The sequence below is a fragment of the Phyllostomus discolor genome, chromosome 11, assembly GCF_004126475.2.
Source record: "Phyllostomus discolor isolate MPI-MPIP mPhyDis1 chromosome 11, mPhyDis1.pri.v3, whole genome shotgun sequence".
Classification (NCBI taxonomy): domain Eukaryota; kingdom Metazoa; phylum Chordata; class Mammalia; order Chiroptera; family Phyllostomidae; genus Phyllostomus; species Phyllostomus discolor.
The window spans coordinates 4119247-4137779 of record NC_040913.2 but is presented as its reverse complement, the minus strand read 5'-3'; the positions used below and the strand labels follow the sequence as shown (position 1 = coordinate 4137779).

The 18533-nt window shown below is 47.8% G+C and overlaps 1 protein-coding gene across 4 annotated transcripts; it reads right to left on the bottom strand.

Annotated features, from left to right (window-relative positions):
- Positions 1-358: 358 nt before the first annotated feature.
- ESD (esterase D) lies at positions 359-18325 on the bottom strand. 4 transcript variants are annotated; one of them, XM_028526824.2, is made up of 10 exons: positions 18234-18325; positions 15333-15381; positions 12477-12551; positions 11147-11235; positions 8742-8840; positions 7584-7708; positions 6934-7053; positions 5099-5197; positions 3662-3829; positions 359-591 (listed from the first exon to the last, which is right to left on the bottom strand). In XM_028526824.2, the coding sequence occupies exons 3-10, from the start codon at positions 12542-12544 to the stop codon at positions 511-513; spliced, it is 849 nt and encodes a 282-aa protein (XP_028382625.1). In that variant the 5' UTR covers positions 12545-12551; positions 15333-15381; positions 18234-18325; the 3' UTR covers positions 359-510. The 4 variants fall into 4 exon arrangements, with proteins under 4 accessions (XP_028382625.1, XP_035867099.1, XP_035867100.1 ...); XM_036011206.1 differs by having other exon boundaries at positions 12477-12595; positions 18234-18317; XM_036011207.1 differs by lacking the exon at positions 15333-15381 and having other exon boundaries at positions 18234-18310.
- Positions 18326-18533: the final 208 nt, after the last annotated feature.

Here is an 18533-nt window from a genome sequence, read left to right as displayed (position 1 = left end):
TAGGAAATCTGGCCTCTACCCCTAGCTGCCCCACGAAGAACTGAGGTTTCCGACGCAGAGCTGACGAATGATTACGAAATGCCGACCAGCGGCCAGGCACCAGACACCTACCCGCGGACACGGTGGAGACCGTGTGCGCCTTCGGAGGCTCCAGGTCTGGGAAGGGGGAGATTTGCTCCATTACCTTTCAGTCCTCTTCTCCGCCCAGAGCTAGCGTCCTGTGATCTGAGGGGGGCTCCAGTCGCGCTCTGTGACCTGGCTCCCGACGGCAACGACCGCCAAACGACCCCGACAGAGCTGGGAAGTAGTGAAGATCGCCCGTGTGAGCGCTGGGGTCAAATAACTCCGAACGTCAGAAGCAGGTTTCACGTCTTTATTCAGAAGGTGATTTAGCTACAGAATGAGGCGTTTTAGCATTGTGAAATACAATGTTTTGAAATCTTTTTCCCCCTTGTAATTCTGTTTATTACAATTCGTATAATCCCCAAGAGAGTCTCTTCTCGGACGTTTTCAAGCGTTCAGGTATTTCGCGTGGTGTCTGATGTGGTCGGTGATGAAGGTGGCGATGAAGTAGTAGCTGTGGTCATAGCCCTAGGAGACGAAGCAGAGGCGATAAGACACGGATCGGCCGTTCAGACACATTACATGTATCTCTCACTTCCCTTAGCGTGCTTAGGGTCAAAACAGTACAATATGAGGGAGGTTTATACTCCGAATCAAGCTTATACGGTAGTTTAACATTTTCGCTGAACATTAATTAAAAGAGCAGCAAAACTAAGACAAAACAATCACTCTGCAAAGCCTGGTTTCCAGATGCTGCCATTTCTGTGCAAAGAGGAAACGACACAACTGAATGGAAGGTAAACATACGATCCTACCAATACGGACTAAGAGAATCAGAATTTAGAGAGCTTAGGAACACGGACATGAAGTTTCAACTCACAGAAGAGGTGCACAAACACCAATACGAAAGGTACCGTTAAAATACCAAATGAGCATACACCAACAGTATAGACAGTGAGCATGAAAACACGTAAATGGTCTATTGTGTTTGGTAAATCAAACAGTCCTCATCAAGCATATTACGAAATCCACCTGCACAGTAAAAGCATGGCGCATCTCTGTTGAAGGAAAAAGGAGGATTCATTAAACTCTGACATCCTTTAGCAATGAATCGAACTGGGTAAAAAGTTAACAAACTCTTGAAAACAACCATGAAGCAGAGAGAAAATGTGACATGTGAGGCAGGTGAGTGAGGAGTAAAACAGTCAAGGGTATTTTAGTCAAGGAAAATTTGCAAAACATTTTTAAAATATATTTTATTGATTATGCTATTACAATTGTCCCATTCCCCACCTTGATTCCCCTCCTCTACCCTGCACACCCCCTCCCACCCCACATTCCCCCCTTTAGTTCATGTCCATGGGTCGTACATATAGGTTCTTTGGCTTCTCCATTTCCTGTACCATTCTTAACCTCCCCCTGTCTATGTTCTGCCTACCATCTATGCTACTTACTCCCTGTACCTTTTCCCTCTCTCTCCCTGCTGGTAACTCTGTGTGATCTCTATTTCTGTGATGCGTTCCTGTTCTAGTTGCTGGATTAGTTTGTTTTTTAGGTTCAGTTGTTGATAGTTGTTTGTTGTAATTTTACTGTTCATAGTTTTTGATCTTCTTCTTTTTCTTGGGTAAGTACCTTTAACATTTCATATAAAGGCTTGGTGATGATGAACTCCTTTAACCTGACCTTATCTGAGAAGTACTTTATCTGCCCTTCCATTCCAAATGATAGCTTTGCTGGATAGAGCAATCTTGGATGTAGGTCCTTGCCTTTCATGACTTGGAACACATCTTTCCAGTCCCTTCTTGCCTGCAAGGTTTCTTTGGAGAAATCAGCTGATACTCTTACGGGAACTCCTTTTAGGTAAATGTGTCCTTTTCTCTTGCTGCTTTTAGGATTCTCCCCTTATCTTTAATCTTGGCTAACAAAATTGTGATGTGCCTTGGTGTGTTCCTCCTTGGATCCAACTTCTTTGGGACTCTCTGAGCTTCCTGGACTTCCTAGAAGTGTATTTGCCAGATTGGGGAAGTTCTCCATTACATTTTCAAAAGTTTCCAATTTCTTGCTCTTCCTCTTCTCCTTGTGGCACCCCTATGATTCAGATATTGGAACATTTAAAGTTGTCCTGGAGGTTCCTCAGCCTCTCCTCATTTTTTTTGAATTCTTGTTTCTTCATTGTGTTCTGGCTGAATGTTTATTTCTTCTTTCTGGTCCAAATTGTTAATGTGAGTCCCAGTTTCCTTCCCATCACTGTTGGTTCCCTATACATTTTCCTTTATTTCATTTTTCATAGCCTTCACTTTTTCCTCTATTTTGTGACCATACTCAACCAATTCTGAGAGCATCCTGATGACCAGTGTTTTGAACTCTGTGTCTGATAGGTTGGCTATCTCTTTGTCACTTAGCTGTATTTTTTCTGGAGCTTTGATCTGTTTTTTCATTTGGGCCATTATTTTTTGTCTCAACACACCTGTTACATAGTGAGGGGTGGAGCCTTAGGTGTTCACCAGAGCGGAGCAGCCAGTGGCTGCGTTGTGACACTGTATGTGGGGAAGAGCCAAGAGGGGACAGTGCTGCTTGCTCTGCTCTCTGCCGGATTTCAGTCACTTCCCCCACTACGTACAAACAAAGTGGGCCCTTCTGGTGCTGATTCTGGGGGGATGAGTTTGTGCATGTTCTACGACCCTGTGGGTCTCCCACAGACTCTTCTGTGAGGCTGGGAGTTTCTCGTGCTGCCTCAACCCCCCACAGGTGTTTTCAGTCAGAGGTCTGAGGCTTTATTTCCCCACTGGAGCCCTGGGTTGTGGTCTGTCTTGCTCCCCAGTTGTTCCTCCCGGTTTATCCGCATGCAAGTGTGGGACCCCAGATCCTCCAGCTGACGCTTTGCTGGGTGTCCCCTCTGCCCGTCTCTGCCCCTCCTGCCGGTCTGGGTGAGTGTTTCTTCTTTACTCCTTGGTTGTCGGACTTCCATGCAGTTCGATTTTCTGGCAGATCTGGTTGTTTTTTGTTTTTAAATTTGTTGTCCTCCCTTGGGTTGTGCAAGGAGGCACAGGGTATCTATCTATTCCTCCATCTTGGCCGGAAGTCAAAAGCATTTGAAATTCATTAATTATACTTAAACAACTAGAAACACCAAGCAGCACAACGAATAGACTGGCATGTAATTCAGGCAGTGCAGAGCGCACGTGTGAGACACACACGGCGCACAGCTTCGGAGGCCAAGGTGTGCACGTGACGTGAGGCGGGCACTCGCCCTCCCCATCCCACTGCTGTCACAGCTGCATGCGTAAGGACAGGTGTTCCCAGGGATGCTGGTGACTAAGTGCCACTCGAGTACTAAGCTTCCTAATATTTACTCTTTGTGCAGTGGGTCAGAAAACTATGAACACTTTTCAGCACCAAAAGCTTTCGTATTTCTATGGAATCTGGTCTTAGAGATCACTAACAGAATAGAAAGGCTTCTGTTTTAAGTGTCTTCCTATGAATTAAAAGCTATCTCACTAGAGGCAGCATTTCAGATTCTATGGTAGAATTTAAAAAGCCCTTGGAATCTTGCTTTCTGATTCCTCTTCAGAACAAGCTGAGGTCTCCCAGTACTCGCCTCTTGCAATCGGAACACGACAGGGATTTTCTTGTCTGTACAGGCGGCTATGAAGTTGTCGGGCAGCAGCTGCCCATCAGAGAGAAACTGGTCATCTTTTCCCTGGTCGATCAGTATGTCCAGCTGAGTCCCTGGGTAGGACTTCACCAGGTGGGTAGCATCGTAAGCCTGGAAAAAGAGGAACACTGCAGATGAGCCCACAAGTGCCCAGAAACGCGTACCTCAGGGTGTCCTAGGGTAGAACCCCACCGGAATTTAACGTCAGTTAAACCCCCAGGCCGATGACACTGGAAACGTGCTCTTCAGCTGGCTTCCACTCTGGCTGGCCCGGATCTTTCTTACAAGGTGTTCAGAACCCTTGCCCAGCGGCGGCCCCGCCCCTTCCTTTCAGGCAGTCCGAGGCCACTGGCGAGAATCCCGTTTCTCAAGCACGTGTGGCCTTTGTTCCTTTAAACCTTTAAGGTTCTGAAGTGCCTCCCAGCTCAAAAGTAATAATAATAATAATAATAATAATAATAACAATAAACATATTTTCCTGTAAAACCCTCCACAAACTATTTCTTCAAGTTTCTTAATCTTCTTCTATTCCCCAATATTCTCTATTTCAAATAAATAGTCTGTTTTCCGGTCTTTTTTTAGCTCTGACTCCAGCTGTAAATACCTTCAGCCCCACTGCCCTCTGTTCACGGCACGGAAGGTTGAACTTTCAGGAGGACCTGACTTTATGAGCCTGAATCCCATTAACTACTCCTCAAATTCCTTATCTGAGCAGCTGCCGCTGGTTACAATTTTATCTACTTGTTAACGGGCACAGGGTGACAAGTTCATTGTAAAATGCTCAGACTCTTGGAGTTTGCAAACGGCCCGTTTCTACAAGGAATAAGCCGAGTCTCAGGAGAAAGCACTGTTTTTATTTTCATTCCGCAGCGTCCGTGTCTGTGCTCGAAAAGTCGTCTTGCTGTGGGGAATATATTCTCATAAATGCGCATGACACAGTGTCTATTTTTAAAGACTTTTCAATCTGGAACTTAAAATTCAAATCTGAGAGGTGATGGATTTTGAAAAAGATACACAAAATCATGAAAAAGCCAGGTCTCATGGCTCCTATTGTACATAATGGAGCTCTAGTTAATAAAAGGCAAATCTAAATTTAGTAATACTATGTGGTATTTTGGGGAATGCGAATACAGAAGTAATGTTAATTTAGAAGCAACATAAATTGACCATCAGCAGGAAAAGAATGTAGCTGCAGAATACCGGCCATAATTCAGACAAGTGGGAAGTAAGTGTTTTGTTATTGTTCTATATTTACACTTTTGCTGATTATTTGTAATCTGGATCCTTAACTTAGTGGGCCAGAGATAATGCCTGTAGTGCGCAGCTGTGGGATCCATCTGAAAACTTCACATGGATGTGGAGACAGCCACCAGTACCTACCTTCCACTGACTTTGGTCTGCACCCAGATACCCACCGAAGGCCTTTTTGCCCCAAGGACAAGCCACTGGATTGCAAATTGGAGCAAATGCTGACACAGACTTTAGAAAAAAAAATAAAAAACAAGTTATATGTTGCTAAATAAAATATGGACATTTGCAACTTGCTTATAAACTCTGACATGCCCTGAAAACCACCGTGAACAGTATTCCTTTTGCTACATTATGAGCTTAAACTGTAGCTCTCTCCGTAGCACATCTTTTGTGTGTTCTGTTGAGAGAGCTAATAAAACTAGAGGTGCTAAAATAGTGCAAAGTGATACATTACACTTTCATTACATAAGGCCTGGATGTAATTTTACACTCAATTTCTACTTTTTTAAATCCGACACATGTTGTTAGATCTGAGACATTATTTCTCTGGAACTGTGCCAAGAAAGCACTGAGCAGCGCCCCTAAACGTGGCAGGATTTGTAACGCCATACAGTTCCGTGCTCCCTGCCACGCTGCCGGTCGCAGCACCACGGCGTAACAAGAAAGTCCCGGGGTGAAGTGCAGAGAGGGAATCCCTCCGCTTCAGACTGCTTCCCAGTGTTACGGTTCTTTTGTCTACTGGCTTTTCCAAAGGACAAAAATTCAATGAAGTTTGACTGTCTCCCTCAAACACAATAAATGTGATTGCCACACACACACACACACACACACACACACGCACACAGAATAAAGCCCTTATTTTCAAAACCCACCATCATGCCATCAAATCATTCACTTCATAATAAAGCTTATCAAATGGAAACTCTGCTGCCATGGAAACTGCTGCGAGAAGTATTTCCATTTCCCAGAAGCGCCCCTCAAATGGCTAGAAGTCCTTCCTAAGCGAACACAACGGATTAGACAGCTCTCGAGGCCTCTGACCGGCCGCCCTGCGGGTCCAGAGACAGAGGCAGGCAGAGGACGATGCGCCACCGCTTCGGGCCCCCTTTCTGCCCCGTGCGTGCTGCGCGGGTGACACTCTCCCTGCGGGGTGATCCCCACCCGGCTCATTCAAGCAAACAGCAAGGGAGCACAGCTTCCAATGAATGAACAGGAAGGCTGCGAGAAATATTTTCAATGAAGCTGCACTCCAGTTTTCATCAGAGGCATGGAAAACACAATTCTTAAACTTGTATAAGTCATGGGTATCTTCTCCCTCAGAAAACCAAAGTCAAAGATATTCCTGGTAAAAGTATAAGTCCATGATAGATATTGCCACCATAACATTAGTCAAGAATAACCTTTAGGGAAAAAATGCCTAGGAAACTACAGTTTGAATTGAAGCAATGACATGTAAGATGCAATTTTTTTTTTAATATGTGTAGTAGCCCTGACTGGTGTGGCTCAGTGTGCTGGTCATTCTGTAAACCGAAAGGTCGCCAGTTCAATTCCTGGTCGGGGCACAAGCCTGGGTTTCGGTTCAGTCCCAGCTGGGGGTCTGTGATCGTCAAGCGATTTCTGTCTCTCTCTCAAACATGGAAGTTTCTCTCCCTCCCTCCCTCCCCCTCTCTCTAAAAAAATAAGTAGAATCTTTTTTAAAAAAGTAAAAAAATAACCCCTGACTAACAGGAAGGCTGACAAGAAGCCGCTGTGACTGAATGCTTATGCTTCTGACCCTGTGGCAGGCACACGCTGTGTGGTCGGACTTCATGCCCCTCCCTTCCCCACAGCCTCTTGCCATTCTCCACACTTCTAGACAAGATCAGTCTCAACACCACGATAAACCATGATTCCAATCTTCAAAAGTCCCCAGTATTATACTACCCAGGGGAGACATTTGCCCCTAGGAGCACCGGTGACCTTACTCGGTATTTCCCAGGGTTCTTCAAAGCACAAATCAGGGCCCCGTGGCCTCCCATGGAGTGGCCGAAAACAGACATCCTTTGGGGGTCCACTGGAAAGTTGGCATTGATGAGTTGGGGAAGCTAAAAAAAATTTTAATAGCGTGACACAAGAGATGAGAGAAAGTGAGACTTTTTCAGTTATGCAAAATAATACCATGATCAATACTTCTAAATCACAGTCTTACAATGGCATGAACTGAAGTTTTTTAAAAAAAATTGTATTTAGTGTTCATTTAAATGCCAGTAGTGGTAAACTCTGGAATTTTCACCAATCAGTAAATCTGTACCATATTCTAGTTAAAAATTCTCAGGGTTTGCCTAGCCTGGTGTGGCTCAGTGGATTGAGCACCGGACTGTGACACAAAGGGTCACCAGTTCAATTCCCAGTCAGGGCACATGTCTGGGTTGCAGGCCAAATTCCCCAGTAGGGGGCGCAGGAGAGGCAACCACACATTGATGTTTCTCTCCCTCTCTCCCTCCCTTCCCCTCTGTCTGAAAATAAATAAATAATCTTAAGCAGAATCCTCAGCACTAGAAGGACTCTTTGCCCCACACCGAGGTTCGTTCCGGCAGCCCCCCCGGGCCACCACGACACGACATGAGCGAGTCACCTCCCGCGTCACGTAGGAGTACATCCGGTAGTTCGCCTTCCAAGGCTGCTCGGTGGCGTCGACGTAGAAGCCCGCGCCGGTGCCGAAGTCCCAGCTGTCCTCCTCCCCCGCGATGCCGCAGCCGCCTGCGGACGCGAAGGGACAGCCCTGCGGTTCCCGCCCCTCGGCAGAGCGGCCCAGTCCTCTGCCTGTGGGGGCACACACACTGCCCGGCCCCCCGAGTGGGGCCGCCCGCTCTCCCCGCTGCTGCGGCCCCGCGGTGCGCCCGGAACCGCACTTGCCCTGTCCGCCTCACCCGGCTCAGGGCCTCCGTCCTCTTTCCACCCGTCAGAACCGCGTCCAGATCCCTTCTCCGATGACCCCCTCCCCCAGTGCCCACGCGTCCGTAATCTGTTCACCGCCGTGGTCTCAGAAGGAGCAGGGGACAAAATGCTTCTGCTCAGGTCACGGTCACGGGTGGGGCGGGGCGGGGCTCCTCACAGGCTTAGAATCATTGTTGCGCCGTGTTTCCCATACCCGCCCACCCCGCACCGGGTCTTCCTGTGTTCCTTTCCAGGCCTTTAGGTTTTGTTGTGCGTCTCGCATGTGGTTGAGCAGCCAGCCACGGCCGTGCCGGAGAGAGGGACAGGAACAGGTGGAGCAGTCCCAGGGGAGTGACCTCTGCGTGGCTCTCAGCCGCCCCGTGCAGGGACACGAGGTTTGGCATCTAACCAAAGAGTTCGTGCATGATCTTCAGCAAATTCTATCCTTTTTAAAACCAAATCTTTGTATTTTAAAAGTTTATCCCTAGATAAGTTTCAGCTGGCATGTAAATTTCATTTCCTGAGACTCCTAGGGTCACGAAACAAGTTTATCGACCTGATGGGTTCAGGCTGCCCGAAGTTCAATGTTCTCTAATATAAACATTCTAACCATGTACAGCGAAACCACTACCTTTTAAACCGTATGATTATTTGACGACCAGCGGCGATGAGGAAACACAACCGTCTTGTGGCAAGACGGCTCACCAGTCGCAGGGAAAGTGTGTAAGCAGCTGGTTGTGTCACGATGCCATTTGAAAGACAGAGAGACAGCGAGAGCATGGAAGGACGCCCCAGTGTCTGCACTGTCTCCCTGAGGCCTGGGTCTCACGAAGGACCCCGGGGTGAGGGCACTTACGGGGGCTGGTGTCCGGAGCAACGACCACAAGTCCGTGTTCGGAGGCGGCCTGATGGAAGCCAGACTTCGATATGAAATTCTGTTCCGTGCATGTTAAACCTGAAGATCAAAAATATGAGCTCAGGATAATACCATCTCACTTGGTATTGTCACAAAGCTTCTTCTTTTTTTTTTTTTTAAGAAACAACCCTGAAGAAGACATTCAGGTTCCCCTTCTCACACAGTTTGTCACAGGGTTAGCCTGAGACCTGTCTTGGGTGAAACACTCGCTCCCAGAGCCGTGCTCTGAAAGTCGCTCGCTGAAGTCTCCGTTCCCGACACCCTCAGGACCAGACGTGCCTGGGCGGTCAGACTTTCCCAAGCTGCAGGATACCCGCGTGGTGCCCAAACCACACGCCGCAACAGCCCCAGGGAGGGCAATGTTGTCACACCTGCTAATTAGACACGTTCCTGTTCCTACATCAAGACCTAACTGTTCACACTGAGAAAATACTGTGGTCATCCTAACACGAGTGAATATTTTCATATACAAGTAGGTCATAGCAATAAAATGCAGCCTCACCATCTCTGTATTCCTCAACGGACTAAGAAGAGAGCAGTGGCCACCATACTCCTCCCTTAAACGGAGAAATTGAGTTTTAGCCCCGGTTTTTACGACTGTTTCTGCCACTTTTCCTACTTCTGTGGTTTTTAGTTGTGTGGTTGGCGACATGCGCTACTTCTGGTTACGGGAGTCTAATGCTAGAGTGGTGGGAGGATGGCCGAGAACGAGCTGGCCCCAGGCGCCTGAGCTGAACAGCACCTAACCCGACTGCCCTGCTCCAGGGAGGTACCCAATGCCCTGCTCATTAACTAGCAGTGCTGCCTGCCAAAGCTCGCTGGTGTGCCCGATGCAGTACAAATTAACTACGGAACACTTTCAAGTTTCTCTCTCTCCCCTACCAGCCAGCAGAGGCTTAGGAAGTGACTGCCCAGCCGAGATTTGATAAGCTAATGAATACAGGACACGAAGTTACAAGCCTCACTGGACGCAGTGTTCCGGGCGTTCACGGAACAGTAAGCCGTGCGCACACACACACTCGCACTAGTCATGGGAGGAGAACCAGGTCCTGGTCTGGCCACCGCGCTCCTCGGCAGCGCCCCCCGAGACCTGAGAGCCCCACCGCGGTGGGGAACTGCCCCCAGGACTGACGCCACAGATGGGTTCAAGGAGGCAGGACGGCAGTGCAGAAACCACGGGCTTCGGGCTCCCGACGGGATCTGGTGCCACACGTCCCTCGGCCACTTCCTGGCTAAACAAACGCAGGCACGTAGCTCCACTGTTCTGGGCCTCAGGTCTTTCATTTGAAAAATGCGCGTAATATTGTCTATTTTTACCCCCTATGGCGGTGTGAGGGTTAACTGCAATAACACAGAGAGAGTTCTGAACTGTGTCTGCGACACGGTGCCTGGCACGTGGGAAGTGTACTCTGCTTAGAGACCAGAGGAAAAACCTTGTTTTGTAGTTATAACACACACTTCTTAATCACGGTAGCAGGGAGTGACCTGGAGACTCTCAGAAATGAAGGCAATTCTACCGGCAGGATTACTCTCGCAAGTATGGAGATGATCACTAACGAACATCCAGGTTTTACCTGATATTGTTCTATGTGAGTGGTGCAGTCTCTGGAAGAAATGCTCGGGCAGGCAGGAGCCAGGCCAATAACTTCCCTACGCTCTCGCCATGGAGTCCAGGACTTTGCACTCCTGCTAAGTTACTGGGTCTAACTGGAAAGAGGTGAAACACTTTGGGTGGGGGGGGGGGGGCGCACAGAAAGCAATACACAGATGACAGAGTTACTTGAAGCCTATATGATTTTATGAACCGATGTCACCCGATAGATTTAATTAAAAAGATAATTTTTTTAAAACGTGATTTTGTATTTAATAGGATATTTGTGGGGGTGGTGATGTGTGTATAAAGCATTACTGTACGAAATCCACAGACTTCTAGTCCTGATTCCCAGTCCTGCTGTGTTTGGATCCTATGAAATTTAACCTGTCCCCTTTCTGCAAGGAGACTGGTGACTTGGGGGGTGGGGGGGGAGGGTTCTTTCCTGGGGGACATGCTGCCCGAGGAGAGCTGTGCCCCAGTGCTCTTGGCCTTCCTCTCCCTAGAAGTTTTAACGGGTGACATTTAGGTTCACTAAACACAAAATTAAACCGAAACAAATCAGCAGTGAAAGGCAGGTAGTGCGGGGGGCCTGAGAGGCCCCCTGGGACACAGCAGGTGCAGACTGCGCCAGGCCCCCATGCCCCTGACACACGGCTCAGAATGCACACTCAGGAGGCCGGACACACGCGCGAGCCGGGCGGGGAGGAGGAGGAGCTCCGCCCCCGTGTGGCACACGCAGGCGGGCACTCACCAGACAGCCAGTAGAGCGCGGGGCACTTCCCGGTGTCCGCCCTGGGCGGCAGGTAGACCGCGAATTTCATTTTGCAGCTCAGCTCCACACTGTAATTGTAACAGTCACACCAAGTCAAGGCGCCTCATCAGTCAGGACAGAGACATAATGGAAGTGACTTAATGCCCCACGTAAGTGACTCCACCAACGTTTAAGGAATAGGCGGGGGTCTGTCTGGAAAAAGTCCAGCCATCGTTGATTTAAGGAGAATGGTTCATACGATCGGTGTAACTGGCAGCCAAGGAGGGCCGACGGGAGGGTCCATGTGTGAACAGGGAGGACTTCACTGTACTGGTCCATGGGGCCGGTAGACACTGGTGAGCGAGCACGTGCACTGTGTGGCCGTCACATTCAAAATGACTGAGCCAGTAGAGCAATGACTCAGCATCAGATTTTGCATTCAGCTTGAACCTTCCTCCACGGAAACTACCCGGATGATGCAGAAGGCCCCAGCTGTGGGCAGCTGGTGACCGGCAGCTTCATTAAGGCAACATGCCCACTCATGCATCGCATCTCGGACAGAGTTTTTTTTTTTTTGGCTAAACATCAAATCACTCAGGTGACTCAGCCTCCCTACAGCCCAGATTTGACGCCCTGTGACTTCTGGCTTTTCCCCAAACTAAAATCACCTTTGAAAGGGAAGGGTTTTCTGACCATCGATGAGATTCAGGAAAATACGACAGGGCAGCTGATGGCGGCTGGGAGAAGTGTGTGAGGTCCCAAGTGCCTACCTTGATGGGGACTGAGGTGTCATAGTCTTATGTACAATGTTTCTTGTATCTGGTATCTTCTTCAATAAATGTCTTTATTTTCCATAGTACGTGGCTGGATACCTTCTAGACAGACCTTTTACCCTGGCCCTTACAGAATGGGGTAATTCTTCAGCTCAGCAGAGTTCCCTATTAACCAACCGGAGCCTGTGCTGAGCATGAAGCTGTCATTTTGGCCAGAGTAAATTTTTAAAAAAGTTGTAATATCCTCAGTGTAGCACTCATATTATTAAAAGAAAAACTGTTTGTTTCCAAAAAAAAAAGTATAAAATTTTATAGAAACTAAATGGTAAAGATCTTAAATTACCTGTTTGCTCACGGCACTGAAATGTGCCACATTCTTCATTTGCTCTTTATCACTAACGTTTTATTAAAATCATTAATATCAAGGCTAGATAATTTTGATTAAAAATATATTTCCGTGTAAACAGTAATTCATGCAACAATAACCTTTCACGGTCTTACAGAATCAAACAGATGGAAGGGAGTAAGAAATACTTAAATCGTATCTTAGTAGTTACCTGTCATGTTCAAAAACTTTCTGGAATCCCCCAAAGCACTTGTTGCTGGAAATCTGTTTCAATGCCATTCTCTCCCTATTAGGGAAGATTAAGCTCATTAATTTCTACAGAATTCGTTCCTGAAAAATTTGAAAGAAACCTGTTTTCCGATAAGCTACTCAAACATACAACAAGTTTTTCACTTGGACTTCTTCACATGCGAATTTTCTCTAATAGATAACATTAAGAAACTGACTCAACTTTCAAACAGTTTCATTTGTTACCACTTTAAAAAATCTGTATACTTTGGTATGTCGTTACCAATTTATTAACAAGCTGTGTGTGTGTGTGTGTGGACTGCCTCCAATTCTTTTTAGAAAGAGGCAGAGTATTGGGTGGGTGGGCTGGAATGGGAGTAAAAGGGAGAAAACTCTACTTGTACAATGATTAAAATAAAAAAATAGAAAAAAAAGAAGAGTATAAATAAGTTAATAATTGACTTTTTTAACATTATTTTTATTCTCTTTTTTTCCATTACCATTTGCCCCCCTTATACCTTTGACTACTTTAGTGTAGAAGATTAAAACTTGTTAATAGCTTACCCGATAAGTATAACTAACAAAGGAGTCAAGGAATTGGCGTGACTGATTATGGTTGATCTTAACACAGGAGGAAAGTGATGTAACCATAATGATGTTGATAACAACAACAACAACAGATAACACTTACTGAACACTCCCAGTGTGACGGCCACTCTTCTATGTGTTAAACCACATGAAAGTACTCATCTTATGAGAGTTTTTCCGGGAGATGGAAGCCCAACTTTTAGACCATCCTTTTCCCCCTGAAAACAAGCCACCTGGGAAAAGGTGAAGCTGTTCCAAGTGAATGAGATGTGCAGCCTGGCATCGGGAAATTTTGAAGTTTGGGAATTCTTCGCTGTCCCACAAATCTTTTCAATTTTCATAAATAATTTTAAACTTAAATGTGAAAATACCATACATTCATTTTTTAGTTATAAAACATTCAAAAACCATCTGTATCTTGGGTGCTTATGGAGCAAGGAGGAACCAGACCAGTTCTGACCGGGAGCTCTCAGGGGAGGGCCCCCTGCGCCCCCCCCCCCCACAGGTGGAGGGGCCACTCGGGCCGCCAGCTTTTCAGTGCACGGTTCTGCGTGCTGGCCAGTCGCGGTACTGGGGTTATTCCTCAAAGGTGTGTAACAATAACCTTAAAAAGCTAATTGTGGAAATGTCTTTGCAAAATTCTCGGTAAGGTCAGTTTCAATCCTGCCTTGAAGTAATCCACTCCACAGATCCAAATACGGAGATTTGCATCGGAAAGCTGGGATTTGACCCAGAAAGTGTGCCCCCCCCCACCCCCCTGCCACCTGCTCTCCGTGGCTGAGCTCTCCTGCCTCCGGAGAAGGTCCCTCAATACATTTTCTTTGGCACTCTAAGATTGACTAAGTTTGTAGGATTAAGGTACCTTAATTACACACAGGGCAATCACCTTCTATTTGCAAATGTATGCTTCTAATGCGTAAAAGACAAATTCTTAAACAATAAACCGCTCCCTAGATGTTATTAATTATTGAATATTAGCTTTCGCTCTTCTTGTTCATGATCCTACCTTACATAATGAGCAGACGCCTAACTTTAACACAGACCCACGTGACCCAGGAATAACACCGATTTGCTGAATCAGCCCACGAGGAAACCCTATTTTCTTACACCTGGCAGGGACCGTTTGTCTTTTCCCAGCACCCTGGGCACCAAGGCTGTCTCTCGTGCCCAACAAGCACCTACGGATCGGTTGTTGAAATAATGAGTAACTAACCTTTTCACTTCTTACCACCTATTATGTGAAAGTTTTAAACATCAGCTTATCATCCTTTATCACCCCTATGCTTGGTGGTTCACTTTAGTAAAGTACAACTAGTCTACTTCCTCTGTTCTTTATTCAAATTCAAAATCAGAGAAAACAAAGTTAAAATACTGTTTGTTTACATTATTTTTAATAGTTCATTTCTTATTGTATTTTTTCATTACCATCTATCACCCTATACCCTGCTCCACCTCCACCGTCTGCCACCCCCCGCACCCGGCAGTCACCACACTGTTGTCCATGTCTGTGAGTTCTTTTCTTTTTGGCTCCACCCCTGCACCCCCCTAACAACCCTCCCCCACCCCCAGAGCTGTCAGCCTGCTCCCCATTTGTGAGTCTGTCTCTATTTTGTTTGTGAGTTTATTCTGTTCATTAGATTCCACACATATGTGGAGTCACGGGGCACTTGTGTGTCTCTGACGGGCTTGCTTCACTGAGCATAATGCTCTCCGGGTCCACCCGTGCTGTCGAACAGGGTGAAACTGTCTTCTTTATTACAGCTGAGTTATATTCCACTGTGTAAACCTGAAACACTAATTTGGAAGACTGTGTGCACCCTATGATCGCTGCAGCATCATTACAATAGCCAAATTTGGAAGCAGCCCAAGTGTCTATAGGTAGGTGAGTAGATAAAACAGCTATGGTACATTTATACAACAAAATATTGCCTTTTAAAAATTAAAAGTAAAACAGATTAAAGTAGATAAATAGATAAAGTAGATTAAAATAAAACAAAAGCTTTAAAGTTTTTTTCTCTAACCACCCATTTTAGAAACTACCCTCAGTTACAAATCAAGAAAAAAGAGAAGCCCAGTAAAAAACAGGACGTAAGCTAAGAACTAGATGCGATACACTCTGATTTATGACATGGCACACTAGGTGATTTACATTTTCCACTACATTTTTTATGAGCAAAATGTTTCAAAGCACATTATTAGGTTTCTCATTCAACTTTCCAGGTAACACACAAGAAATAAAACGTAAACGCACCTGTCCAACTGCTACTTGCTCTTCTGTCTGCACCAAAGGGTAGATGGTCCTGGAAAAAAAACACCAACTGGTTTATAAACGGGACAAACCTTTCACAGCAAAGGTTACACAATCACATACAACAGATTAATCATCCCAGCAGAGAAGACACTCAGTTCTCCTGAAGCGGGTGGCTGCCTCCCCATCCCGCAGCGTGAAAGACGTGGCTGACGAGGCAGCTCCGCCCCCGCCCCTTGGCCATTCACGTCGTTACCCGGACACCTGCTTTGCCTGGTGTCTAGTCAACGACTTGGGCTGGAATAAGATGCCCACGAACACAGTTTATCTTCTTTTCCTTTAAAATAAAATTATTTTTAAAAAGTTTTAAAGTATCATTTGGAAGTAGGAGAGGTAGTCCACTCCTGAGGGTGAAGAAAACAGGAGGGAGGACCAGAAAAGGAGAGGAAGGTTAAAACGCCGGGATCTGCCCAGCCGAGAGCTGCAGGCCAGACTTGTAACATCGTCGGGAGGAAACCGGGAGGAGAGGCGAGGAGTGAGGCCGACTGTGCGGACCGGCTAGAAAGGATGACCCAGTGGGAAGCCGACCGGGCTCAGGACTGATGCTCCAGTGACCTACGCAAACAGACCAACAAGTAAATAAACAGCCACTTACACCGTACGTACGCGGTGTCATCCGTCTTACAGATGTTGCATGTAAGTTCTAGAACAGAGTTTGTGGGAGAAATGGAGTGACAGAGTAGGGTAGAATAACAAAAACCAAAACAAACTCCTTCCCAAGAAAAGCCCAAAACAAAAACAATGTCACAGTGCCAGTGGGAGCGACCTGATTTTCCTGGACAGTCAAGGAGACGAACGACAGTATTCTTCAGAGAACACGGGTTCTCCCAGCGCACCCACTGTGCGCGCCAGGCCATCAGGTAAAAACTAGGGAAAGTTGTCCTTGTCCACAAAGCACATACTTCCCGAAAAGGCCACACTGTCCAATCTTACTGTCCTTCCTGCTACTTGTTGAAACTAAACGTCACCTGCCTCCAGAAGTCTGCTCTTTGCATCTGCACCCATTCTTTCCTGCTTCCCACGGGACTCGTCAGTGGTCCACACGTCTCCACGTCCTTCCTACCCAGGTCACCCCAGCATCGCTGGATGACTGAGCTGCTGGCGGTCACGTCCTTGTCCAGACCCTCTCCTCGGTGAAAACTCAGAACCTGGGTTTTTCTCTTCCGCTCCTCCTCTTCTCCCTAACTCCCTCGTTCTCTTCTCGCTAACTCCCGTTCCCCAAGTGTCAACCACACCTTGCCGGTGGAAGAGTCGAAAGCTGCTTATCTAGATCCAATCATTCTCAAGCATTAGTGCCAGAATTTGAATTTCTGGATGGATCCCTCTAAGATGTGCAGGTGGCTGGTAAAACTCGGGGTATCTAACATTAAGCTTATCTCCTACCCTCAAACCATTTTTTTTTCTTTCCTTTCTTTGTCTTTCTTTGTACCCACGCCTGTCTTGCCTAACCTGTTTAAAACGTCTTGAAGTTACCCCTTCTTTGCCTTCCTGCTGTCACCATCCTAAGTAAACACGAGAAATGAAAACTCAGCCTCCTCTTCTGTTTCCCTCTCGTGTGTCCCCCCAAAATCAAACCTGTGTGGCAGCCTGCTCAATGGATACATATGTGTCCCATTTTCAGGCTTAACACGGCCAAGAGGGGGTTGTTAGCCACTGTTTTTTAAAACTGTGATTAAAAATCATAGCATAAAATTCACGGTCTTAACCATTGTTAAGTGCCTGGTAGTGTTAAGTTTATTCTGTCAATTTAAAAAACGTGGTTGGCTTGTTGTCCACAGTCACCATCAGACGGGACATGCTTAGCCACCTCCACACACACTTCCGTCCCACTTTAACTGTGTGCGAAGCACAGTCTCTCTCCCTTTGTAAAAACTCAGCCAGCTTGCCCATAAATGAATGTTTCACTTATCCTGGGGGAAGATATGGCACCCATGGACTCCAAACACCCTCACTGGGCTCTTAAACTTGCCTTCCATGGTCTCACACTATTTTTCTGGCCGCACTTTCTATTCTACGTTAGTTGAAGTCCACTGTGTAGATTTCTAGTATCGTCTGGAAGCTTCCACTGGGTGGCTTTGCTCAAGGCCACGATGCAACGTTTTTAGAGCAGGTGCTGGGGCCGACCCCTCCAGGTTCAAATTCTGGCTTCACCACGTACTCTAGTGACTTTGGGCAATCCATGTCATCTTGCACACTTCGATGGATTTGATAGTGTTGTTTCCGAGACTAAATGAGTTAATTCAAATACTGCTTAGAAAGCACCGCTGACTATGATATGCCCACAAATGTCAGCTAGTGTTACTCCCGGATCCACAAATGACCTCTGACAAAGTCTGCTCACGCCACCTGGGCGAAGCCATCGGAGAGTCCCCCAGGCCACTGCGGGACTCCAACCGCACCGGCAACACGCCCAGTCCTGAGGGGTCCCAGACGCGGGCGCAGCCCGGGTGGCCGCCGCTCTGCCGGAACCAGGCACCTGGGGCGACCAATGACGCGCTTTGTGGCCTGTTTGCTCAATACACTGGGTGTACATTTTGGGAAAATCTGTGCACGTGCAGCGGACACCTGACAAACCACAGCTGCCTCTCGGGTACGGCACGCCCGAGCGCCGCGAGTAACACACTCGTGGAATCCCGGGGAACTGACAGGAATTCGGGACACAGTCCCCGCCCAGTGCCCAATGCCCTCGGCCTCCTGCAGACTCGGCGCTCGCGCCTGCAGGACTCGCCGGCGGCCGCGGCGCCAGCCCCGCCCCCGCCCCCGCCCGGGCCCCGCGGAGCCCGCGTGCAGCCCGAGACCCAGGTGCGCGCAGGGCCTCGGGCCTCTGCACGGACCCAGCCTTACCTCCCGCGGCGCCAGTAAAAGTAACTGAACAGGCGGTCGGAAGCGGAAGGCGGGGCCCCAACATGGCCGCCAGGGCCCCGCCCCGCCCCCTCGGACGCCCGCCTATCCCCGTCTCCGTTGGTCCGTGGCCCCGCCCCGCCCCCTCTGACACCGCCTATCCTCGTCCCCGCCCGCCCGCGGCTCCGCCCCGAGGGCTCCGCCCCGAGGGCTCCGCCCCCGCGTTCCCGCTCTGGCCCTCACCTGGCCGCTGCGGCTGGCCAGGTCCACCCTCTAACCCGAGGCAGCAGGAAAACGCCTAGG

What these genes read in the sequence shown, in the direction of transcription:
- ESD (XM_036011206.1), bottom strand. Translation starts at nt 12,574, where the DNA reads ATGAGCTTAATCTTCCCTAATAGGGAGAGAATGGCATTGAAACAGATT. An exon ending in TGCTCCGGACACCAGCCCCC is followed by an intron (nt 7,709 to 8,741) that starts GTAAGTGCCCTC and finishes TCGCGTCCGCAG; the next exon opens with GCGGCTGCGGCATCGCGGGG. An exon ending in TCGTGTTCCGATTGCAAGAG is followed by an intron (nt 592 to 3,661) that starts GCGAGTACTGGG and finishes TTCGTCTCCTAG; the next exon opens with GGCTATGACCACAGCTACTA.